Raw genomic sequence first — 26660 nt, forward strand, 5'->3', positions numbered from 1 at the left:
ATATATTTTAGGATCTTAACCAGTAATTAAATGGAAAAAAGAAAATAGACACCCAAAATGTAAAAAGCAAAAGAAATAAAAGGGGAAACAATTTACTAACTTTCTCAGTTCTCTAAATATTTTTATATTCATATACTTGAATTGAATACGAAAAAAAATTCAAATTAAACAAATCAGATAAATTTATTTGAAAAATGAAATAATATTTTTTTGTATGTAATGCGTCTTAAATTAAACTAATAAATGTTAATTATGAGAGATATTAAACGAAGCATTAGCAAAACTAATTGGTTCTTGTAAGAAGTATCGGAGGTAGTAATTGTTTTCAGCTAAAGTAAAACTAAAAGGAGCAGTGGCATTTGTGGTGTGTGAGTGAGTGTGATGAGTGTTCGTGAACCACTAAACTAATTCGACTGTGTGTGACACATTATCTCAATTCTCAAAGCAATGCAACAAAAAATGTTGAACTCCACACCCACCTGCTTCCACCGCACCACCACTCTCACTCCCTCTCCTTCTCTTCTATCCACTCCTCTTCCTTCTTGTTCTTCTTCTTCCACCCATCATCATTCATATCTACACCCCCGCCACTCCTCCTTCCACACTCAACCTCTTCGCTTAAGCAACCTCCGCTACCACACCCATTTGCCATCAACCCCCAAGGTTCCATTTTTTTTGTTTATTTATTTAATTTTACTTTTTTATTCAATGCTTGTTTTTTGACACCCACTGACTTATCCTCACACGTGTCATTATCTTTTAACAAGACACTCAAAGTGAACTGTTCCACCAGCGAGCCTCTGAAGGTCATGATATCAGGTGCACCTGCATCGGGCAAAGGCACGCAATGTGAATTGATTGTCCAAAAGGTTCGTTAATCCTTACCACAACGTGCCATCCCCTATCAATTATGTGTAAATAATAAATACAAAAATTGGGTAAAATATGGTTTGAATCCTTGTACTTTCGTTGAAATTTGATCTCTAAACTTTGCAAAAAACAATAGTTTTCGTCCCCCTCACGATGAAAAATGAGGACGAAAACCGCTGTTTTTCTAATAATCAGAACCAAATTGATCACAGACTCTAAGTTAAAGTACATTTTACCAAAACTACATTTCACCTATAAAAATAAAGGAACTATGCATTTGATGTAGGAATAATTAAAAAAATAAATTATTTCTTTGTTATTGTGCAGTTTGGATTGGTGCATATATCAACAGGGGATTTGCTAAGAGCAGAGGTAGCGGCTGGGACTGAAATTGGAAATAAAGCAAAGGAGTTCATGAACACGGGTCAATTGGTTCCTGATGAAATTGTGACAGCGGTATGATAGTATCAAATTCTGCTTGCTTTGGAGTTTGTTGCTGTTAGTCACTTTTCGTGCCATGAAAATAAAATGCGTGACTTGGTTACTATACATTCTCATGTAGATGGTGGCAGCACGATTGGCTCGCGAAGATGTTAGGCATAAAGGGTGGCTTCTTGATGGGTACCCTCGGAGTTTTGGCCAAGCCCAGAGTCTGGAGAAAATGCAGATACGGCCTGATGTGTATATCGTATTAGATGTACGTCAAATCTTTATTTTATTTTTTTCCCCTTTCCAAATCCTCAGCTGCAAAATTTGCATTTGTTTTTAAGATAAGGTCTTAAGATATGGTCACTAATTTCAAGGTTCATTGGGTTTTTGCAACAGCAATTGTGGCCGCATTTTTTTACAATTTTCCCAACATATATTGCAACTCCAACTGCAATCACAATTTAGAACCTTGTTTAAACTTAATAAGATATTTGTTTTTTCTCTCTCAAAATTTTCACATTGTTGGTACAAATGTGACATGTTTATAATTTGAAATTTGAAATGGGGAAGGTACACCTCATTTTGGGGTGTATGAGGGTGGAAGAAAATGAGAGATAAAAAGAAAACAGAGAAAGAGGAGAAAGTAACAAATGTGATAAGTGATCAGGGTTGTGACGGGAAAGAAAGAGTGATAAGAAGGAAATGATATGGAAGAGAAAATGTGTATGTTAATAATAACTTGTTTGTAATAGGCATAGGACTTGGTCAGTTTGTGTTATTGAAATATGGACATATTACATGTCATATAATTACCTAGAGTTTTTGTGCAATAGATGGATGTTAATCAGTAATAAATAGATTCATCTTCTGCGCTAAGTTATTAAATTTTCTAATACTCAGGTTCCTGATGAAATTCTGATCGACAGATGTGTTGGTAGAAGGCTAGACCCAGTGACAGGGAAGATATATCATCTAAAGTTTTTTCCACCGGATACAGAAGAAATTAAAGCAAGGCTGATAACTCGGCCTGATGACACTGAGGAGAAGGTTTGATAAATTATACTTTTATTTATTTTTTTTGCTCTCTTTGTGGGTACTTAACATAAGCAAGCTGCATCATTTGAAAATTTGTGTGTTATTTGTAGTTATTTGAAAGGATGGACTCATCATGAAATGATCTCCTAAAGTCTTGTCTCCGTGGATGCGCAGTAGATTTTGTTGCATGACAAGTTTGATCACAAAATTAATGAGAATTTAAAGATCTTAGTTGTCAAAGTTTTAGACTGTATTTTCAGCAGAATCATTAAAGACGCTTTATCAGTTAGCATAATGCATTATTAGGATGGTGTCATTTATATGGATGGACTGTTCAATGTGTGCCACATTTACATATAACTTTTTGAGATTTGGTTTCTCTCTCTCTCAATATTGTAACATATTTGGTGTGGACTGTGGGTAAACCATTGCCATTATCAAATTTCTTTCTCTAGTAACAGCATTCAGGTTCCAAAATTATATAAACAGGTGAATTGTCATTGATGTTAGTAAAGGGAGGAGTTCTGAAGGACTGGTGATTGTAATTTAAAGCACTAAAATGTATTCATGAGCTTGCAATGGCATCACCTATGCATCTTGATTTTTTTTTTTTCGGTTTTAGATCACTTTGTCTATTTTTCTAATGCCTCACTGTGCATGTTTATACGTCATTTTTACAATGTGGCATTGCATTAACATTTTTTTTTATTTCATTGCTTAGTTTGGAAGCAGAAAATGTATTATGTAGTCATTAAACTCATCTTATAGACAAAAAATGATTTATTGAGCTCCTGTTGTATTGCAATTTACAATCGCATTTTCCTGTTAACAATTAAGTGGATCTAGTATCTTTGCAAACGAGAACTATCTTATGTATACTTGTATGTTGCTTTTCAGGTCAAATCTCGCCTAAACATATACAAGCAAAATGCAGAAGCAGCATCTTCCTCTTACTCCAGCATAACACATAAGGTCATTGGAGATTATTAACACTATCATCTACCTGTCTTATGTCTTGATGTGAACCAGTGGGGCATTCACTCACATTTAACTTATTTTTCATATACACAGATTGATGGAAGTCATTCAAAAGAAGCAGTTTTCAAAGAAATTGAATCTTTATTATCTCAATTGCAACAGGATAAAGTGAAAATAATTGAATCAGGAGGTATGAAGCTTCAAGGGTGTATATCAGACTCACCCTTTATATATTTGTTTGTAGGGAATTGTAAAATTTGGAGTCTGTATAGTTTCAAAATGGTTTTCTATTTTTGGTTTTATTTTTCACAAATAATTGCATAAGTATCACATAGTTTCCACTTTTTTTATTAAAAAATTGTAAAGAAAACAGTGAAAGCAAGGTAGTATTTTTGTAATAATTTATAAAAATAGAAAATAAAATAGAAAATATTTTCTGAAACCAAATAGGCCTTTTATATTTTGAAGGCATGCCATTCATCAAACAGAAGTGTGTTCCCGATTCTCCATCTTGAAATTATAGTATTTAATAAACGAATTTTAGGCTTAATTGCACATTTGTTCCTTCCACAATGGTTAATGTGCAATTTTGGTTCTCTAATAATTATTTGTTTGGACTTAATTCCCCAATTTTTTAATTATTTAATCAAACACTTTTGTAAGTTTCCGTCCAAAACCTTGTTTTCTGGTCAAATAATCAGGGGTTTAGGACAAACTTGAGACATGAAATTATGTGAATGGTTTAGAATCTGGAAATTGGGTGAAAAATTGATTAAAATTCTTGATGAATTTTGTAAGTGAGATTAGGATTTTGAGGAAGGGGAGACTTTGCAGCTTTTTAATTCTGGGAGAAATATGATGCTTGGTGGCTTTTGAGGAAAAAGAGGGTTTGATGGATTTAATTACTTCATCTTGTAGAGATTGAGTAAAAAAAGAGGATTTGAAGTTCTTGAGAAGAAGGAACTAACAAAAGGATGTGTGGGAGACTAAATTTAGGCAAAAGTATTATTGAGAAATAGAATTTGAGCAAGGGATAGTGGGAGACTAAAGTTGCACATTATTCATTGCAATTTGCAAAGATACCAAAAGTGCAATTAAGCATAACTTTATGACTATACATAGCTAACAAACTTCCTTCCGTTATTCAGTTTTGTCATGATATTGTGGGAGCACACATTACTTAATAAGATGCTAATGATGATTTGACATCTTGATATGGAATAACCAGGAACAATTCATATTTTTTAAGATTGTTTACTAACTTGCATTAATTCAGAAAAACCAATTCCTGATACAAAGAAAGGACGGACATCTTTGAGCCAGGTAGATGGTTGTACTTTGTAAAAGGCAGTGTTTGTTTTGAATTTTATGTTCTATGAAAGCCTCCTTTGTTCTTATTTTGCCTTATCTTGTTACAGGATAAGTGGAGAGGGATTCCTACTAGACTAAATAACATTCCACATTCTCGAGAAATCAGGAAATATTTCTATGATGATGTGCTACAAGCTACACAGAGGGCTATTAGTGATGGAAAAACTAGGGTGAAGGTATAACCCTATTATGAGAAGTCTGCAACCTATTTAATGCTTACTATTGTTTGAGTGACTCTAGATCTGTGCAATACCTTTAACTATTGCCATTCTTACTTATTCTGTCCCAAGAAAAATGTTCTATATTTAAATGTAAAATATAAAAATTAAGTATTGAGAATTAACATTCTTTTTGCATGCAGAATATTCTTTCCATCTTAGAGAGTAATAACATAACTGATTATTGAGGTGAATGAAGGGTAGGATGGTCAGAAGGAAAAATATTAGGCTTTTACCATGTATGTTGACTGGTATTATTTTTAATTCCCTTGGATCCCAAGCTGATTTCTACTTTTTTTGTCATTCCAAATCAAACAGGTTGACATCAACATTCCTGAACTGAACCCGGAAATGGTACAGACATCTTTTTACTTTTATTTTCTCTAAATGTCTTGATTTGACCACATTTGTGGTTTACAGGATGTTTATCGAATAGGTACCTTGATGGAACTTGTTCGAGCTCTTGCCCTTTCTTTTGCTGATGATGGAAAACGGGTTAAGGTATTTTTCTTACTCCTTTTGTTCCAACATAGATTATTTTCATTGTCTATAAGAATAAAATGGTAAATGTTAGGCATAATTTTTTTATTTGAATTATTTTTATTTGAATTATCTTTATCTTGCAGGTTTGTGTACAAGGGTCAATGGGAGAAGGTGCTCTCGCCGGAATGCCATTGCAGCTTGCTGGAACTCGTAAGATTTTAGAGTTCATGGATTGGGGTGATTATGGAGCAAAAGGAACCTTCATCAATATTGGTTCTATAGGTATATCAATGAGCTGTACTTTGTATGATTCTGCTGTTGCAGCTTTTGATTTAGTTCCCCTTGTATTTCCCAGTTGCACACCTTTAGATTTTTATATCCCAGATTCCAGCTTAAATCTTAATATCTAACTTTACTTCTCTCCATGTATTTGCTTGGCCATCCGTTTGTCTTCAAGACAACTAATATTTTACTTATATATGTTGAAACAATGACAAAATCACTTTCAGCTTCTTTTTGCAATTCCTACATTAAAATGCTTACTTCACACACAGAGAAATTAACTGCAAGCCATCACATACGTATACGCTAAAAATGTTTAAAAGTGAAACATTTATATGTGCCATCCTGATTGAATGTTATCTTTGCTTCCTAACTTCATAATGGGAATATCTATATAACTTCGAATTTTTTCTACACATAATTTTCCTTCTGGTTTTGATGTATTGGCATAACATTAATGTGTGAATTTCCAATCTTAGGAGCTGCAGAGGTTGAGGAGCAAGATGACATGTTTATCTTGGTGGCTCCTCAAAATGCTGTTGGGAATTGTATTATTGATGTAAGTGGATAGAGTGTGAGTTTTACTGACATATTTTACTGCTTTCATCAGTTGAGACCTTTTTTTTCCTATTTTTCTTGATGGATTTTGACTTGCTTTCTTCAACTTCACCAAGCTGTTCTCTCTTTTCTCTTTAATATCTTTGAGGATGAAAATACAGGATCTAAGAGCCATGACCAATGCTGCTGAACACAGACCAGTTATACTAATCAATGCTAGGCTTAAGGTTCTGTTTCTAGCTCCTATATTTAGTTCAAATTTATTTCATGAAATAGTTGTATGATTTACAGCTTGTTTTTGAGATTGTAAATACAGACAATTTTGTTCAAATTTATTTCATGAAATAGTTGAATGACTTAGCGAAATGAAGATAATCTGAACCTCACTCGGTACTATGTCAACTTCATAACATGTTTGGTTGACCTAGCTCCTTTTGAACATGGAACTCACATAACCGGTTTATATATAGAAACTATTTGCCAAATAGTCTAGCCCGGTATCTTCAATTGCATGACGATAAATGATTTTTAATGATTTACACCTTTTTGAATAATTGACTAGTTGTGTAAAACTGCTGAAAGGAAGATTGGACATGTCATGATTAGAGGGAATTTCATATTTTGATAGAATTGGGCAATATGACTTTTAGACCTCCTATTAAGCATGAATATATAAAGGAGAAATGGAAACAGGACTTGGCCCTATTTAAGGGGATCCAAAACTGAAGAAACATTTGCAGGAAGTTAGAGCTGTTACAAGTACACAGCTACTATAGATAGGAGTTTGTTAGGGGGGAAACAGAATGTTTTTTTTGGATAAGTGACATTTGGTTGTGGGAGAGAGTAAGCTCTCAAAGGCCTGAGTGATAATTCTGTAATTATTTCCATCTTGTTTAGGAATCCGTTGTTCCAAAGAAGACACAGATTGCAATAAAAGATTCTTTGTTGCTTCTATATTCGGAAAATTTGGTTCCTACTTCCTACCATAGGCTCTTTTGGGCTATCTTGGATTTCGATTCATAGATCTTAAGAATTGTCTTATAATGGCTGACTGATTTGTAGAACTCAGTGTAGTACCATGTGGTGCCCATTTGGGTGCTTGTATTAAATTACAACATCTATTTTATCAAAATTGAGTAAATTACTTTGCTACTTTTCTGCTAATCTGTTATACACTATTACAGTTTTAAGGTGGTGAAACCAGCAATTAGACTAACCTTACAAGTATAAAATATATTCAGAAAGTTTAGTTTTAATAGAAGCATAGAATACCATTGGTTGGGAGTCTTCCTTAGGATCATTTTATGTTTATACTGCAACTCCTTTTTAAACAATATGTTTGCATTCTGTTATACTCATTCATAAAACTGACACATTTCAATGAATTCAGGATTTGCCTGGTTCTAGTGGTATTATGCAAGTGAGTACTTAATCAGAAAGTTGAAGATAACAATTTTTTCTTGAAAAAGTATGGTTATAACTTTGCCTTCTTATCCACTAGACAATTGGGAGGGACCAGAGACTCAAGTATGCAGCATCATTTGAAAGTTGCTACTTCTTTAGGCTTCTGTATTATGCAGGAACCCAGTATCCCATAATGGGAGCTATCAGGTTAGACAGTAACATATTTGCATCATTACGTTTTTTTATTAATCTTATGTGCCATTTCCTGACTTAGAGAAGATAGCATTGAATTGGCAGGCTTTTCATGGCTTGCTTCAATGAATGTAGCCTCTCAAAACTTCTAATGAGATTATATGATCAGAAACAAAGTTTTTGGGAACTACAGAGAAAAAAATTAATGACCATGCTTCCATATGTTCATAAAAACAAGTCAAATCAAATTGATTCATGTTTCTTCAGGCTGGTTCTATTAGAAAACATTAACAATTAGCATATTCTCTTCCTTCTGGGCAAGGGGTGTCTGCGTGATGGAATTAACAAATGTAGAAACTAAAGCATCATTACCATGATTAGAGTGTTTTCAGAAGCTCCTTCCTACTTGAAATGACCAAACTAGATATTTAATTGTTTAATATGCTCAAAATACAAAGACATTCTCTATCTTCTACCAGCAGTAGTTATGAAGTATGGTATTGTAAATTAATTTCTTGTGATTTAGGATGACTTATCCATACCAATATGATCTGTACAAGAGGGTAGATGAATCGCCTGGAAAGGAGAAATATGTAATTTTGTCTACCTTTCCAGAGAGGCCTACTACAGATGAAATTAATGATGCTTTTCAAGGAAAACCAAGGTAACTGATGTCTAATTTTTTTTATTTTTTTAGGCTAAAAGTTACAAACCCAATCCGTATTATCTGACTTTCTATTGTAGCATTTAAGCTTGGCAATGTGCAATTCCATTTAATTGTTTCTCTGACAATTTTTCAGCAAGGATCCTAGGAAAACCTCAGGGATTTGGTTAGTAGCTTTATCCTCACTCCATTTTTAGTTCTTACCCCTTTATGGTAAGTTATGTCAAGCAATTTTTTTTGTTTTTTGGTGTATCTGTCTTGCAGGGGCTTCTTGAGTGGCATACTCTGAGCAGAATGAAAAGCAATGAGGAAGCGTCTAAGTCTTTGATTTTCTTTATTATTATTGAAGAACGATGGAAATCAGCTGTGTGATTGTAGATAGTATCAAAGTCAGAGCTTGTAGTTCAACTTGCTGGTGGTGGAGCAGCTTGTTTAAAATTGAGTGTAGATGACTGGGAAATGATGATTTGACAAAAAAGACTTATCAAATAATAAATGATCCAAGATTTAAGGGACAGGAGGAACAACTTTGTTTATAAACAACTACATCAATATACATATATATATTATGGGGCTCAAAGGATAGCACTTGTATTGACTTTTTGTACTTATGAATCAATTATTTTTCTCGTGGTTACGTGAAGGGTGAGGTATATGTACGAGTATTATAACTTCTGGATAGTTAAATACTCAATTTAATGCAAGTTGCTTTCCAACTAGTATTTCTTTATAGCTTGGGTGACTATTTTGGCTTGGTTGTGATTTCTTGGTTTATGAATTCCCTCTATTAGAGAAATAACATTTCATCACATCTTGTATGTAAAAATGTTTCGTTTCTTTTTCAAGGCGTGTAACCTGTTCTAATTTTTTTTTTCTCTTCTCTTTAAATCCATGTTTTCCTTGTTCATTATATTGTCAAGTTATTACGTGTTTCAATGAGTAATGATTTAAAGGGAAAGAAAAAGAAAAGGGAATACAGTCCTCTCCTCAGCCTCCGAGGATAGCACCGAGTCCTTTTAGTTTTCTATCATATTGATGAAGGTAACAAAAGTTTATATTTAAAGTTAGTGTTCTAATCATACTTCAAATCATGGCTTAAAGTTTTTACTTTTATCTGTGGTTTGAGAACAAACCACGCTCCATCATGCTTAGTACAATTTTGTACAAGGTCCCACCAGGGTGCTAATTTCTAAACCTTCATTTAAGTGCGTAATAAACTAATAATGTTAACAATGGCCTCTAATCTTAGGAAAATTTTCCGTAAAAGCATGGACATTTATAAGTAATTTAGACTTAAATATATTTTTAATTCTTGATATATATTTAAATTTTATTTTAATTTTTGATAAATTGATAACAGAATTTATGGGAGTTAAAAAATCCTCAAATTTAATTTTGTGGTGGTTAAAAACTGACCCAATCAATTAAAATAAAAATTAAATAAATCAAATATCCCCACTCTCTAGGCTTCTTTAATTTAAATCTTCCTTATTTCTTTTGTGTTCTCACCATCATTTCTTCTACTTCACCCCTTCTACCTTCATACCTTCTCTCACAACCTCAACTTTATCTCTTGTCTATTCCTCTGCAAGCGACTCCGTTCTTGACCCTCTTTAACCCACCACACCCTCCAACACCGTATCCTCTTCCCCAACCACCATCTCCTCATTATCACCAACTCTCAACAACAAAAGCACCACGAACTAGAGTGTGTCTTCTACATGCTCCACCCCAGCGCTTCCTCTTCCAGTTCACCTGAACCGATTTTCCAAGTTCAGGTTCAACCAGTCCTGTCCACAAACCGTTATGACGAATCTATATCCATTGTTAGGAGCCCACTTACCCAAACAAACTCCTTTGGCGGCGGCGCAACGAGGTGGATCATCAGAATTTGGGCGTTTTGATGAACCAAACGACTCAATCTTGGAACAAGGTGGCGTACGAGGCTTCCCTCAGCGGAGACACCATGGTTGTGTTCGTGAAAGGGCTGAATCTGCCGCCACACAAGATCTCGAATCTGACCTGGATCTGATGCCATTTCGGGCTAAAAAATTTCCACAAAGATAATGCCTTTCTTACCACGAGAGTTATTTTTGTGGATCCCGAAGTTGTGAGGTGTATGTTGCCACAGAGCATAAGAAATAATCCTTATGGCTTGTGGAATTCGGGTCATTGTGAGTTATTTGGGTGGCGATGTGAGGCACCTGATTTGTGTTCTTGTGCCTAGTGTTAGTAGCCCTAGTGGTGGTAGAGGTCAAAAGAAGAATAGAAAGGACTGGATGATTTATTTATATTTTATTTTAATTGAATTTTGCGGTTTTTAACAACTAAAAAATTTAAATTTAATTTTAAAATAAATTCTGACGGTTTTCTTTAGCCGTCACACAAATTGTTATGAAATATTTAACGGTGTCAAAACTAACTGACGTATAGATCTAAAATAAAAATATTCAAAGTGAATACAAAATAATACAACACATGTAATAAAATTGAGTATAATGATTATGTATTGTGGGTATAAAAATTTTTACATTGTAAAAAATAATAAAACAATGTTGATATGATTTTAAGGTAATAAAAATTGACAAACTTATTTTGTACGATAGTTTGTAATTAGATAAGAATATAAAATTATTTTATATTATTACTACATAATTTTTTTTCTTTTAAAAAAAGGGTAAAATGATTTTGTACGTCTATACTCACAAGCATATCCTATATGGAATCGTTCTCTTCCTTTGGATTGTGATATCCTAATTGAATGAGATCATATAATTTATTCATATTTTGGTTTAAGATTTTTTTATACATCAAAGATATCCCACAATTGATAATTAGAAATTATCAAAATGGGCTTTCAATTTGATCTAACTTGCAGTTATTAATTCTTTGCATTGCAAGGGTATTTGAGAATAGGGAAATGCTTTTTGGTACGAAACAAATCTCGTGTTAAAAGAAGCACGAATGATGTGGTTTGGGTTTGATTTATAACCGCAAGTTTCTTTTTTTGTGTTTGATTTTTTTTTTCTTAATCAAGAAAGATTATTTTTAATTATTGGATATCCAAAATATAACAGTCTGCGATAAAATCATTGATCCTGAATGAAACCTTTTAGAAACTTCATAATCGAATTGCATAAATGATTTTCAGAAGATAGAGCAGACTGAAGAGACCTTTTATATATCTTTCATCTCTCTTTTTCTTTTTTTACAAAGAAAATGAAAAGAGAAGAAAAAAAAAAAAAGAAACTACAAGACAGAAAGAAGGTCTAATATCTTTTATATATCTTTCATCTGAAGCATTTGATTTGCTACTGCAAAATTTTCATTTTCACTGTTGCATTGTTGTCTTTTAGAAACAATTAGATATTAATCATCAACTATCACACCCAGAAAAACTTGAAATCGTTGAAGCTGCTTTGGTAGGAGAGCACCCATGATTAGTGGGACAATATCTCGGATATAGAATAAAAAATCTATTATTTTTAAAATGTTTTAATTTATTATTTTAAAATAATTACACATCAAAATTTAATTGCTCATGTTAAGTGTATCATGTGTTTCGTACTGCAATACTTCGTAATGAATAGAAAGAAATATAAAAATATAAATTTAAATATTTAAAAGAATATTGATTGAATTAATAAAAGACAAACGAAAATGCAAAAAAAAAAAGAACATTTATCATTTTCAATTTTTAATTTTTTTAAAAATAGCTGAATAAAATATATTTTTGACTGCAGCTGAACAAAATATTATTTTATGGTTAATTGCAAATATATAATTACACTTGTTGTTGATTGGAAAAATTTGAGAAGTAAATAAAGAAATTGAGGATATTAATAATTTTTTATTGAATAACTAATTAAAGAAGAAAAGAATACTAATTTAATTTATAAAATTCTAGACTCTTCACATGACCATGTCCAATTAAGGCTGGATTCGTGATTCTAGAAATTAATTTTATCTTCTCTAAAAAAGTGTATAATTTCAATTTTCCTTGTTTTTTAAATCTTTATATATATATATATATATATATATATATATATATATATTTATGTCTTTATATATATAAAAGTAGAAATGAGGATAATTTTATAATTTTAATTTTTCTACTCTTTTTAAGGCTAAAACAATAATTACGTTAGTTGTTTTCTCTCTCATAATTTTAAAGTTAAAAGTGTAATTTTAATTTTTCCGTTCTTTTTTTAAAAGACAAAAAAGTAATTGTTGAAGTATCTTTTATATTTTAATTATAAATTTTATAAAGTTTTACCAGTGAAATATAACTATTTGTTAAATAAAATATAAATCAAAGCAAAAAAGTAAAGAGAAAAGTAAAAAAGAAGAAAATACAATAGTTTCGAGAGAATGTGAATTGTGTATATTTTTTTCAATAAGAGTAGCCTATTTATATATACAAAAAATAATTAGGAAATTCACAAAAGATAATGAAAGATATGAACAACCACAAATAGATCATTCATAAAACTCCCTCTTGGATGTCTATTATCTAACAACGTGTCTTGTTAAATTTTTACTAAAAAAAACTTGCCAGATAAAAATCTAGTAAAGGAAAAATAGTACATCATTCTTCAATACATTATCTCCTGTTTCATTAAAAACTTTGTTGGAAAAATCCAATGGGGCAAAATCATGACGAAGGAAAAAAGAGTACAAAATGTATTTATTTCTCCCCATCATGTAGACAATCATTTTTAAGATGACGAAATCCAATCTTGTGAGTAAGTTGCTCAAAAGTCTTTCTTGATAATGACTTTGTAAATAAATCTTCTAGATTCTCACGTGAACGAACTTGATGTACATTTATATCACCATTCTTTTGGAGATCATAGGTGAAAAAAAAAACTTTGGTAAAATATGTTTTGTACTATCTCCTTTGATGTATCCTTCTTTCAACCGAACAATACTTGTAACATTGTCTTCATATGTGATTGTCGATTCCATTTTTTTCTCATGTTGAGATAAATTTTTTGCATGATTAGCTGATGTGCCTATTTTGGCTTATTTCACATATTTTCTCATGTTGAGATAAAATTATGTGCTTCCTAGGTCTTTCATCTCACATTATTTTTTAAATCAATCTATAGCCGTTGGAAGCTCTTCAAGAGTTCCAATAATATTTACGCCATCTACATAAATAACAATTATGAAAAATCTATTTTCAAATTTTTGTGAAAATATATAGCTAGTACTCATTAAGTCGATTATACCTCATGCGACTTGATTGCTTTAGTTATATAGATAGTATTCTTCTAGGGAATATCTATTATTGGGCAAATTATATCCTTCACGGAGTTTCATACAAATGTCATTATCAAGAGAGTCATATAACTGATATAAGTAAGTTGCAACAACATCCATTAGATGTAAATTAAGCCCTTTAGGTGCTACTAGAGTGATTAAGTATCAAAAGTATTCACATCCACTATAGGTGAATATGTGTCTTCAAAATTAATGTCAACTCATATTTTCTCTTTCAATTTCATCATTCTTATTTTGTTTTTGCACAAAATCTATTTGAATCCAATTGGTTTAACACCTTCAAGTGTATAACCAACAAGTCCAAATCCAAAAATGTAATAGATTTTACATCTCAAGTATATGCACTATAGGTCCAGAAATCTAACTAGTTTTATGTCTTCAAGTATATGTGCGTATGTCCAAAATTTTCATTTTCAAGTGAATGGACCACATGTCCAAAAACATAACTCTATTTTACATCTTCAAATGTATAGACTACAGGTCCAAAAATCATTTGCTTTGAAAAACAAGTCTAATTTTGACTCAATTGAGTCTTTCTATTTTGGCCAATCATTTCTTTGTCTACAATCTTTTATAGACTTACTCTTGATCCTCATTATCATTATCATTTATTACATTTACGCTACATTCAACATTTACTTTATTTCGGTTCCATCATATTCCATCCATGACATAATGAGACCTCTTTATTTTCACTAATTTCGAGTACTTGAGTTCTTCTGGAACTAAAACATATAATTATCTCACAAAAATCTTTCAACATTCTCATAACCTCAATTTGACCATCTTACTTTTTAACTCCTTTTTCTTAATTGAGGATTTTTATCTTTGGAACCAACGTATCTAGCACACTTCATGCTTTTTTGAGCATTAGTAGGGGCATCAAATTTTATTGGAGCATTAACAATTAATGCATATGATTTAGTCACTTCTTTTGACTAAATTTTGTAAATGAATTATCTTTTGAACTCCTAGTTCAAATTGTTTGTACGAGGATCAAGATAATGATAATTCATTTTAACTAATCTCCTTTTTTCAGCTGTGTACTATCTTCCCTCATGTTGGGAAAACTAATTCAAAATAACAATAAAAAAACTATCTCGCAAATACATTTATTGTTGATGATTCAACATATGGAGATTCACACCGAACATATATTTCCAACCTCCTTGAAGGACTTATCTTAGTGTGTTGTGATCAAACAATTAGACTCATATTTATAACATATACAACACATAAAAAGAAAACAAAATATTAAATTGGAAATATAAGGTTGCTAACCAAAAATTAATTTCAAGAGGGGAGAACTAACTACAACTTTTTGGCATGATGCGTTGTAGCATGCGAGATTGCATGTCCCAAATAAAATGTTAAAAATTTTGATCTCATGAGTATATGAACATGTTCTATATGATGTTTTACATAAATTCCAATAGTCATATAATACCCATTAAAAGCATGAGATGTAACTTCATCACCATTATTATGACAGATTCTCTTAATTAGATAATTTGAAAATGAGCTTTAACTCAAATTAATAAAGCCAACAATATGATAAATGTTTGGTTGCAAGTTGATAATAAGGAAACATGTGACCATCTAGCTGATGCGTCAAATAAAATCATGAAATATCTAAATGATTCACATGGTGGGTGTATTAGTCCACAAATATCATCCTATATCCAATCTAAAAATGAAATGGATTTAATCCCATTTTTTCTTGGTGATGGTCTAATTATCAACTGGAGAATTTCCTAACTCTTCAATGGGTGTCCACATGAAATTTCAAATATTTTCGCATCATGACAGACACGGGATGACCCAACTGGTTATAAAATCCCAATTTTTCATGTGTGTGTGGTAGACAATGTTATTGCTTTGATGTATGATTAAGTAGTGTTTTTAGACCATTGAAATGGTAGAAAATGAGATATTACCATAGGATACCTAAGCATGGCCAAGCTTTTAAGTTTTTAAGCTAAAGTCTAGAATGAATAAGGATAGTTTAGAGAAAATTATTTGGTCAAAGAATGGTCAACTCATTAATGGCCTAGATGTTAATAATTGGATTTTGGTCTAGAAATAGAAATTAGAAGTTTGAAAGAAGAAAATTAGTAATTAATGTAAGTAAGGTTAGAAATTAAGTGGGCATAATTAAGGTTGATTATGGCGATCTAGATTTTATAGAATTAGAAAAGGGTAATTAAGTCACAAGCGTTAAAAGTGGAGGGCATTTTCACAAATGATTATACAACTAGTTTAAAAATAGAATTTTAGTTTAATTAGCTGGTGACTAATTAAAGTGCTTGATTATATGATGTAGAATAATTAAAATAAGTTAGAGTCGTAACACCTTGAAAAATTATAACTCAGACTAATGGAGAAAACTTTGTATTGTATCATCTGTGCATGTACGAATTTAATTTTAGTATTTATATGTTTTTAATCATAGAATCTCGTGTGCTATATATATATATATGGATGTGATTGGTTTAGTAAAGCTTGACAGAGAAATATAAACTGTCTGAGTTAGATTTCCATCTGTGCAATAATTACATTGTGCATTGAGTCGCAATGTAATTTGTCTTTGTGCTAGTGGACTCTATGCAAGGTTCACTCTGAGTACACATATCACAAGGGAGGTTAGCACACTAATTTGGGAAGTTAGCACACTAATCTAAAATATTAAAATAAGATTTACCAGTTTTAGCAAAAGTAATTTTTACCATTTTTGGTTAAGTCTACTTCAACCATTTCTAGTTAAAAATTCAAAAGGCAAAATACCCATATATGGAAACATTTGGCATGTCCACCATGGCTATAAAATGGTCATTAATGTTGTCAATTCGATCTTGTCAACATTAAGCCTAAACAAGTTTCATTTGGACCAAGCCTTAAGCCTTATCTCTTTACTTCTCCAAAAAAAAATCAAACTTGGAACCTTCATTCTTCATTGTTGTGCATGAGTTCAATCCATTTTGTTCTTCTTCCAAGCTTCACACAAGTGTTCTTGAGGCTTCTTTCCTAAAGCTTTGGTAAGAGACTCTTAATCTTCATTCTCTTTTTGTTTCCTCACCATTTTTGTGCAAAACTCTCATTCTTGGGTCCAAATTTCTTTTTTCATCCGTTGAAGCTCGGGAACATCCAGATCTGAGTTCTTGGTTCATTTGAGCATTTTTGTGTAAGCTTCATCAAGGTAAGGGGGATCTTTCCACTTCGTGAACCTTGATATTGTTATCTTTGGAAGCTAGACTTCATTGCATGTTGTGTTGATGTTCAAATTTTCGTAGCTATTGCCTTGGATGGAAATGCGTGATATGTTGTTTTTATTGAAGTTTTAAGGTTAAAAATGATTTCTTTGGTTGTAAAAACTTAGGGTTAGCCTCAAATTTCACTTAAATTGGGGTTTTCTAGCAAAAGTTATGAACAAAACTAGTTTAAGGATATTTTGTAGGATTAAATTTGTCACGAAATTAAAATGGCAGTTATGGATGTCTGGAAAGTTTTTCTTAAAGATTTGATTTAAAAAATGAGTTTGTTAGGTGTGAAAATATAGGATAGCATGAAAAATTTATGAAAAACCGATTTTTGGAACACTTAAAAATTTGAAGACAAGTTTAAGAGTGAAACTTTGTGAAATAGGGCAGCAACTTGATACTGGATAGTAGATGACTTAATTTGGTAATTATAAGACTAAAAATGGATTTAGAATGAAGAAAACCCTAGGGAAGTGTTAGGGAGCCCTGAGAACTGCTCTAGGATCCACTGTGAACTTGTAAGCTAGGACAAACAAAATTACTAAACCTATGAGGACCAACTTGTATCAATTCTCTAATTCATAATTTGATGTTGTATGTAATGCTTGTGGATTGTATGATCAATGCTGGAATTAATTGCAATTGTTTTGTGATGGTTACTGTTATGCCTCAGAAGGTTATGGATACTATTAATGTAATTGTTGAAATATAAGGTGAATGTTATGCTCAATGCTAAGATTGATTGTATGGATGTCTAATGACTATTGTTATACTTTAAGTGAATATATTTCCTGCTAGTGTGATTGCTAAGATTTGAATGAACGATGAAATTTTATTATTGCTTATGAATGCCTAAGACTGAGAGAGTGTGAACTCCAACACTTGTATCTGTGGCGTGCGATTTATATTTCTATAATATATTGATATTCACCTGTACGCACTTTCGTCTAAGTCTCGAGGTGTCCTACCCTCTGCAAATTGCTGGTTATAAATTTTGGGATATTGTAATATAGTTGTTATGCTAGTGGATTTTTGGTAGATTTGGGTGAAAAGTGATTTCTACCACTTGAGGGGCCTAGAATGGTTCCCTGAAAGTAGTACATAGGCTTGAGCCTCATCTCCAAGTGTGTGTATCAATGTTTGTTTTGTGTGATGTACACAACATGAGGACTACACATGCAATGCGATAGAAAGATGCAAGAAGATTGAAGGACGAGTAAGGAACCACTAGTTCTATCCCATTTGTGAGATGACATATTTTGTTATTAGGATTCATCTGTGAGATGTTGTGGTAATGGTTAGGTTCCATTTATGATATGGTGAAATATATGATTATGCTCCATCTTTGAGATGGTGAGGTATGTGGTTATGTTCCATCTATGAGATGGTGAGGTTTATGTTGAGAAATAGATGATTTACAAGGTACACTAGGGTGTAGTAGGCAGAGAGGTTCAAAGAATCTGGAGGAATTAGTGAGTAATGACTACTCGACATTTGGTGCACTCATTTGGCAGAGAACTCACATGCCTCACTTTGCTACTCCTAACGGGCTCCGAGACTATAATTTTTGGAGTTGAGAGCTTGGGGATCGATATACGTTGCACCTGTATGTGGCAATCACTCCAACCTGTCAATCATGCGGTTGTGTAAGACCATCAACACCTAGGAAACTTGGTGGCATTATTAGGCCTTGTTATGTGTCGAGTGTGATTATCAGTTGTGTCTAGTGTGATTATCAATGATGCCAATTATAGTATTTGGCTGTGTCAAGAATGATAGTAAGTGGTGTTAAGTAGTATAGTCATATATGTCAAGTGTGATAGTTATGCGCTCTAGGGCATCGAGAGTGTTGTTTTCCTGGAAAAATCATATTCCCTGGTTATGTAAGTTGTATGTTTTGTGTTTTGTTTGTGGCATTTGAGGAGCGGAGAACTCAACCCTACAACCAACATCTTTCAGGTACCGATGTTAGAGGAGACCATGATGGTCTCATACTTGCGAAGATAAAGGAGTACAAATAGTTGTTGTTGTAGTTAGAGCCTTTATCTAAGGAGGACGAGGATGATCCTTCCGAGGATCTGTCTTAGATACAATTTGGTACCTTGGGTCGGATTATGTTTTCTTTGAGACCTAGGTTTTCTTTTGGATGTATCCAAGTTAGAGTTGGGTGTACCTAGGTTCATATAGTCATATTTGTTACAGATTTACATGTTATACTTACTTTCATAAATTTATGGGTTGTTATTACCTTTTATTTTCTTGTGAGATGGTACTATGATACTTTTATTATTATGTATGAATACTATGTTACTTCACCCTTATATTTAATTATTTTTTTGCAAGGTTCATATCTTTCTGAGGGCTGCAATTATTGTAAACTTGTTATGATTTTTTTTAATTTTACTGACTTTCAAGAGATGATGTTAATGAGCTTTTATACGTTTTAATTGAATTTATTTACATGAGTTTTACAATAAAGTTTATCCGCATATATTTTTTTTAAAAGGATATTACTCAAGTTTTGAAGAACGTATTAATTTGTTGACATGTTTTTCAAGAAAAAAAGAATTAATGAGAGTTTTCCAACCAATGCTTTGAACTAGAATTTGGGGTGTTACACCGGTCATGCCAAACAAAAAACTCATTTTTGCTTCATAAACTTCTGGTTTATAATTGTACTAATAAATGTGTAGTACAAATTTAACATTGACTTCTTGCCTTGTGTGAGTCATTATACCATTAATCTCAAACTATTTCTTAAATTATTTATCTTGATATTGCTCATCATAAAAGGCACACCGCATACAATGTATATGTGTTGATAAATCAATAAAATCATTCAAGAAAAAGCATTACGATCTTAATACATGTAACAAATATTATAATTAGCCTATATGAAATCAATAATGCATAATACACAACTTTCTTGTATAATGCACCCTAGGAAATTACACATGATAGTAAAATTATGCTAACAATTGGTAGCAGAGCATGGTTTTGGATATCTTTTTCTTCATTATAGATTTTTTTTACTCTATTATTATTTTGTTACGGAATGCACTGCATAAATATAAGTTACACTGGGTGCATTTTCTGGAACATACACGCTTCATGTGATGCTTTTGTATTCATATTTGAATGTGATTTGAAATGCTTGGCCAAGAATTGTAAGGCCCATACATGAAATGTATATATATCTATGTGATATGATTATATGATGGGCATAAATTATTTAATTTATTGAATACTGCATCTTCACATTTATATGGATCTAGTGATTTGATAATCATTTGATGTTCTATTTGAAAAGTTATTTGAAAAATTATTTTTGGAAAATGAAATTGCAATATTTTCTGAAAACTTATTTTTGCATAATGGACTTACACCTAGCATTGATAATGGATGAAAGCCCTCCAATCATTATAGAGACCGGTATTGATGTTGAAAAGTCTCTCCATGAGGCTTGGGAGCGATCTAACATATTGAACTTTGAACCTGACGAGAATGACTATGGCTGCAAATGTTAAGCCTTCTATGCCCAAAATAGACAATGCAAGGGAGTTCGTGAAATTGGTCAAGGATTGCTCACAATCTAACATTACTGACAAGTCAATTGTAGGGAACCTGTCAAGTGAGTTAACCAGCAAGAAATTTGATTGGTCTCAACTAATTCATGATCATGTGACATAAATGGCTAATCTGGCAACAAAGTTGAATTCCATGGGAATGCAAATGAGTGAGTCCTTTTTGGTACAATTTATTTTTAATTCTCTTCCTACTGAATTTGGAAAATTTCAAGTGAACTATAACACTCTTAAGGAAAAATGGAATTTTCAAGAAATTAAGGCCATGTTAATTTAGGAGGAAGGGAGATTAAAGAAAAATGAAGGACTACTCAAATCATTTCATGACTCAAGATGAAGCTAGTACCAGTAAGAGCAAGTCGGGTAAAATGGTCAAGAGCAAATTCCAATTAAAGGTTAAAGAAGGAGGAGTCCATAAAGAGAATAACGAGTAAGTGATAATGGAAGAAAAATTAATATTGCAATCTATACTTACCACAAGCTACTCTGCCACTAACAATTCCAATAGTTTTGCTGAGCTCAATCATGACAACCTACACAAGATAAGGAAGAAAAATAATACGCAATAAGCTGAAAATGTTGGTGAAGACTTTAGCTTATTTTTTGTTCATTTTTCAATCTTGATAGCATCTTGTATAGCCAAAATGATTTCTTGCATCCTTGGCTTGGATGCACCATGTTGTTCTACACATTGCATGGCAATTTCAACCACCCTCCAAATGGACTCGATTTTGGAATTCCCTTTTAGAGAAGGGTCCATGATGTTCATTTCATCTCCTTTACGAGTTAAGGATCTTGCCTGCAAAACAATGCTTTTTAAACTAGTAAGATTTTAATGTTGATTTACCATTAAGTTTGCAACATAATTTTTAAAATATGGTTAGTTGTACTTAACTATGCTAAAAGTTTGCAATATACTCCTGGGCTCCTGGTAGAGTTAATTGCATTCAATGTACGATATTGTACATGTTCATGTTTAACATCCTTTAATGATGCCAATGTTTCATCTTGTGCTTAATGAAAAGGGAAAAATACCCAGTTAACAATTTTCATTTCGCCACCGTAATCTTCAAATGACACAGGCTTTTCTCCAGAAATAAGTTCTAGTAGAACAACTCCTAAATAGTACACAACACTTTTTTGTGTCAATTATTGACTTGCATAGTACCTGTAATTGTAAAGAACAAATACAACCTGAATTTGACACATTCAAGGGAAAAGACAAACACATATAAGACCTATGACTTACTGAGGATCCAAGTAGTCTATATTTCCTCATGTAATGTGTGACACCCTTTACCCCCACACATATATGTACTAATAATAAAAGGAATAAGAATGCAGAATTAATTAAAAATTTAAAACAGGTTTTAAAAAAACATTTCAAAAGGGTAAAAGGTTAATATTCCCTTTTCTAACATTATAATAGAAACTTGTCCAAATAAATAATAGTAAAATCATCTCAACTCAAAACAAGGCCATCCATTCTGAATGAAAAGAAGTCAAATTAATAGTGAAAAACATAAAACAACTATACTATTTATGAAATTGTAGCATATTAAATAAAACCCCGATGTCACATTTATCATAACATTTCCCTAGTAAGGACTAAGCCTCTCCATCTCCAACATGAAACTCATCATATGCTGGCTCACCTGAAACAAAATGACATTCAACCCAAATGCAAACACATACCGGAAATGAGTTATCACATTCATATATAATAAAATACTAGAGCATGTGAAACATATAATACTAAGAGCTAAATTTACATAAACAACATCACTTAACAAAATCACACACATTATTCACACTTATTCAAGTTCACACACTCCAAAAAATAACGCCAAAACCTCAATTGTTAACTTAATGAAAGTCAAACACAAGTGTTATGCAACAGATACACTAGACTCAAGCCTACATCCAATGTGGTACCATTTTCAGTGAAAAACCTCGTCGGGCGCTTAGGAGTACATGTCAAGACATGCCTCACAATGGGTAAGTCAAGTCACTCTTACTAAGTAAAATCATAGGGAGACCAGTCAAGGTCACTATGTTTTGCGAGAATGCTCTAATCATGTGGGATTGGCACAAGCTTAAAGGAGCATTGAAACCGAGTGTATTTACTCCCAAGGCCTAGAATTTGAGGAGTCTGTCGGGGTCTCTCCTTCCTAATCCAGGTCCAACCCAGAAATTATCCTAACACACAGACTCTACCTATGAATTATGCAATACACACAACGACTCAATTATTTTTAAAATCTCAATTATTTTCAAAATCGTTTTAACTCATCGCGCTTCTAGTGATTAAACTTGTCAAGTTCCCATAGTGGAGACTGATGCAATCCAATCCCGCAAGGGCATTCAATAGAAGACTCCAAGTAGATTGGGTCAGAGATGCAAGAGAAGGCCCTAGGGTTCTCATGAGCCTTAGGGTAGATTTTGAGCCCATGGGCTAAGTATGAGCCCACTTATCTTTGTACATATTAGATTAAGGTTTCATTATTTTTGGGCCTTGTATTTAGGGCTCCATAATGTAGGTAGGGTACCCTTGAAATATAGGATTTTTCAGCCCTTGTATTTTAGGGCACCTAGACTAGTTTTTGTATTAGGAGTAGTTTTGTAATTTCACATGCATTGAGTGAATATTTGATGTGTGTGTTGGTAAATAAATTTAATTGAATTGGGAGAAGCCCAATCCAATTAAATTTTAGAGGGGGAGGTGACCATTTGCTTGCTACACCCCATTGCCACATCATATAGTCACACTTTGTGCATGTCCTTCATGCTTTACATGCCTCATGACACCTAAGCATACTTAGTGGAGAATCTTGGACTTGATCTTGGATTAGTGGGCTGAACCATAGCTAAAATTCACTAGTCATAATTAGTGAAATTTTGGCTCCACAAGTTCAAGTTCAATTTCAAATTCAAGTAAAATTTGAATAGAAATTCAAATTTCCCTCCAATTTTGTGTGACGCTTAGGCTATAAATAGAGGCCATGTGGGTGCATTTTTTTCAACTTTGATCATTTGAGAATTACACTTCAAAGTTTAGACCTCTTTTGAGGCACAAATTTCGTGCTTCCTCTCTCCTTCTCCCTCCATTCTTCTTCTCCTACCTCCAAGCTCTTATCCATGGCTTCCTATGGTGGTGAGCTTCTTCTTGACTCATCTTCTCCTTGAAGTGGCATCTCCAATCATCTTTCTTCCTTCTCCATTCTACTGCCATGATCTTCAAGAAGCAAAGGATTCCATAGATGAAGAAGATCCAAGGCCTACAAGCTCCAATGGAGTTACACCATGTGGTATCAAGAGCATCTTCATCTAGGTGATGTTCTTTTGCTTCCTCTATCTTTTTTTTCGGTGAATTCTCTTTAATTCCTTGTTCTTCATCTTATTCTCCATGTATATCCTCCATTGTCTTGTGGTTTGGTGTTGTTTAGAGTAGATTAAAAAAAAAATAAACCTATTAAATCTTAGATCTACACTTGTTCTTGCATTTCTATGGTTCAAATTTTGTAGATCTACTCTTGAATCATGTTTTTGTGTTGATTTTAGGTTCTATCACTTAATTCATGTTGTCTTAGAGTCATGTTTAGTCATAGTAATTGTCACATTATGTTCTAAGTTTGTGTTGAATTTTTATTTTGTTGATTGAATTCTAGATACATTTGTTCATGTATTCTTGTCATTCTTATCCTATCTTTTGAATTTTGGGTCTAATTCATGCATGTTATTTAGTTCATAACATATTCTAAATCAATTCCTAGAAGTAGTCTTGTTGTTGAACTCTTTTTTTTTGTTTTCTAAGTTTCCTACATGATGCCTATGATGAAGTTGAGTTGTGGTGTTGAGTTGTGGCTGGATTTGTGAATCAAAATAAGTCTTAAGCTCTCTTGAATTGTGTTATTCAATAAAATTGAGCATAATCAAACATAAATTGTAACTATCCAAGCCTTAAGCAACATAAACACTACTCTTGATTTCTAGGTTGAAATCGCTGGTGTTGGCAGCTTGAACATACGAACTTGTATAAATTGCTGGGAATTGGTCACTACGTGTTTTGAGCTAAAATATTTACTGAATTTTCTAGACATCTGGACCAAAATTATGAAAAAAAGAACTAAGAGATTTGGATTAAAGGAAAAAATAATAAAAATCACACAAGTTGGCAGAAAAATTAGTGTCCAGGAAAAAAAAAGTGAAAGGGAAGTGTGCATGTTGTTTTGGCTCAAATTTTTTTCTATAATTGGTGCCTATTTTATACCAATCCTAGTTCTGAAATTTCAATTGAAAATTAGTGTGAAAAAAAAGTTCCAAAGCTAGAGGTTTCTTGAGTTTTTTTATGTGCTTTTCATTGCTTTAATTGTTGAATCATCCTTGAAAATTTGTCTTGTTAAAACTCTATTGGTTTAGCTTTCATTTCATTTTTTTGGGTCTTTGGTTATTGCTTGTCTCTTTGTTTCCTTGTTTGTGAGTTTCCATATAGGGAATTGGAAAGGAGGATTGGTGTCATCCCTTGAAGAATTTGAGTCAAGAAGCAAGGGGGAAACCACCTTAAGAGCTATTGGACTAAGAAGCACTCCAAATTGAGTGAATCACCAAAGAGAGAACAACCACCAAAATTGAGAACCTTGTTGTAATTTTGTAATTGACAATTTACTTACTTTCATTGCTTTCAAATTTTGTAACAAAAAGGTCTTTCATTGGAAGTAAGTTGGGAGCCTCCAATAGGTCGCCCTACTTCCATTTATGTGTAATAATTTTAGGCAATTTTCCCTTAGGATTGCGAGTGTTTTGTTGGGAACTTTAAATGTGGTTATCCAAACACTCTTAGGATTTGCCTAGTTTACATTTATTGCTTACTTTCATAGCTTATTTCCTTTACCGTCCATTGTCAAGCCACCTAGATAGTTTACCTTTTACCAATTAGTTTTTACCTTATCTTTCACACCTCTTTTAGTGTTTATTTTGACTAGTTTCAACCATAGTTTCTTTTACCTTTTGTTTTCAAACCCCCAACAAGAAAGAACCATAACTTAGGAACTAACATGATTCTTCATTCTTCATCTAGGGTTAATGGTGAGGGTTCTACTTTTAAGGACCCCTAGTATAAGATATTAGATGAGTTGAGATCCCTTAAGTTGTGGAAAGAAAAACAAGAGAGAAAAGAAAAAGGAAAAAAAGAGTGGAAGAAATAAGTCAAGATGAAATAGGGAAAATAAGAGAGGAAGAAAGAAGGAAAATACTAAAAGAGTTAAGAAAAGAAAAACATGCCTCCTATAGTAGTCATAACTCTTGCAAGAGCCTAAGTGAAGAACTTCGTGACTATTATGAAGGAAGGCATAGGTCACATCTTAGACCTCACTCCTATAGGAGAGAAAAGGAAAGAAAGCCTCAAGAGGCTAACATTAACCTCCCATACTTCCATTGGAAGGAAAATGTAGAGGCTAACTTAGATTGGAAAATAAGGGTAGAACAACAACTTAAAAGGAAGTCTACTTCAAAATCTTATGGCTCTCACTCTTATTCAAAGAAAGACCAAGGTCAAGGCATCTTAGGGGTGACACCTTCAAAGCCCAAAGATGATAAGGGGAAGACAATATAAAAGGAACCCCTTAAGGCTAGTCTGCAAGAGAATACTAGCTCCATGAAGTGCTTTAAATGTCATGGAAGATGATACGTTACTTCTCAATGCCCCACCAAGAAAACCATGATTATGAGGGGCCAAGACATTTATAGTAGTCAAGATGAGGCTACTACTTCACCTTCCTCTAGTGAAATTGAAGAAGCAAAAGGGGAAGAATCTAGTGCAGAAATCTACCCCCAAGAAGAAGGACAACCTTTAATGGTTAAGGAGGAGTGTAAGGAGGTAAGTGTCTCCTCCAAGAGGTTAGCTAAAAAGGAAAGATATTTTGAAATAAAGACAAATATTAAAGAAATTTCCCCTCTTAGACAACCTCCACATTTTCTCCTTTGGGCTTAAGTTTATTCCTCAAGTAAAGGAGTTGTTGGATGAGGGTTTGGTTCGCAAGAGCTTAAATCC

At 32.8% G+C, this 26660-nt stretch overlaps 1 protein-coding gene across 2 annotated transcripts; it reads left to right on the forward strand.

Annotated features, from left to right (window-relative positions):
- The first annotated feature begins 366 nt into the window (after positions 1-366).
- LOC114388177 (adenylate kinase 5, chloroplastic-like) lies at positions 367-9229 on the forward strand. Of its 2 annotated transcripts, none has more exons than XM_028348511.1 (19): positions 367-663; positions 768-869; positions 1198-1326; positions 1433-1567; positions 2200-2346; positions 3232-3306; positions 3406-3502; positions 4589-4635; positions 4731-4859; positions 5220-5255; positions 5322-5402; positions 5528-5666; positions 6155-6225; positions 6386-6451; positions 7615-7644; positions 7726-7835; positions 8347-8484; positions 8621-8650; positions 8749-9229. In XM_028348511.1, exons 1-19 carry the CDS (start codon positions 448-450, stop codon positions 8771-8773), a joined length of 1803 nt encoding a protein of 600 aa, XP_028204312.1. In that variant the 5' UTR covers positions 367-447; the 3' UTR covers positions 8774-9229. The 2 variants fall into 2 exon arrangements, with proteins under 2 accessions (XP_028204312.1, XP_028204311.1); XM_028348510.1 differs by having other exon boundaries at positions 368-663; positions 6146-6225.
- The last annotated feature ends 17431 nt before the right edge of the window (positions 9230-26660 follow it).

Source organism: Glycine soja, chromosome 15, assembly GCF_004193775.1.
Source record: "Glycine soja cultivar W05 chromosome 15, ASM419377v2, whole genome shotgun sequence".
Classification (NCBI taxonomy): Eukaryota; Viridiplantae; Streptophyta; class Magnoliopsida; order Fabales; family Fabaceae; genus Glycine; species Glycine soja.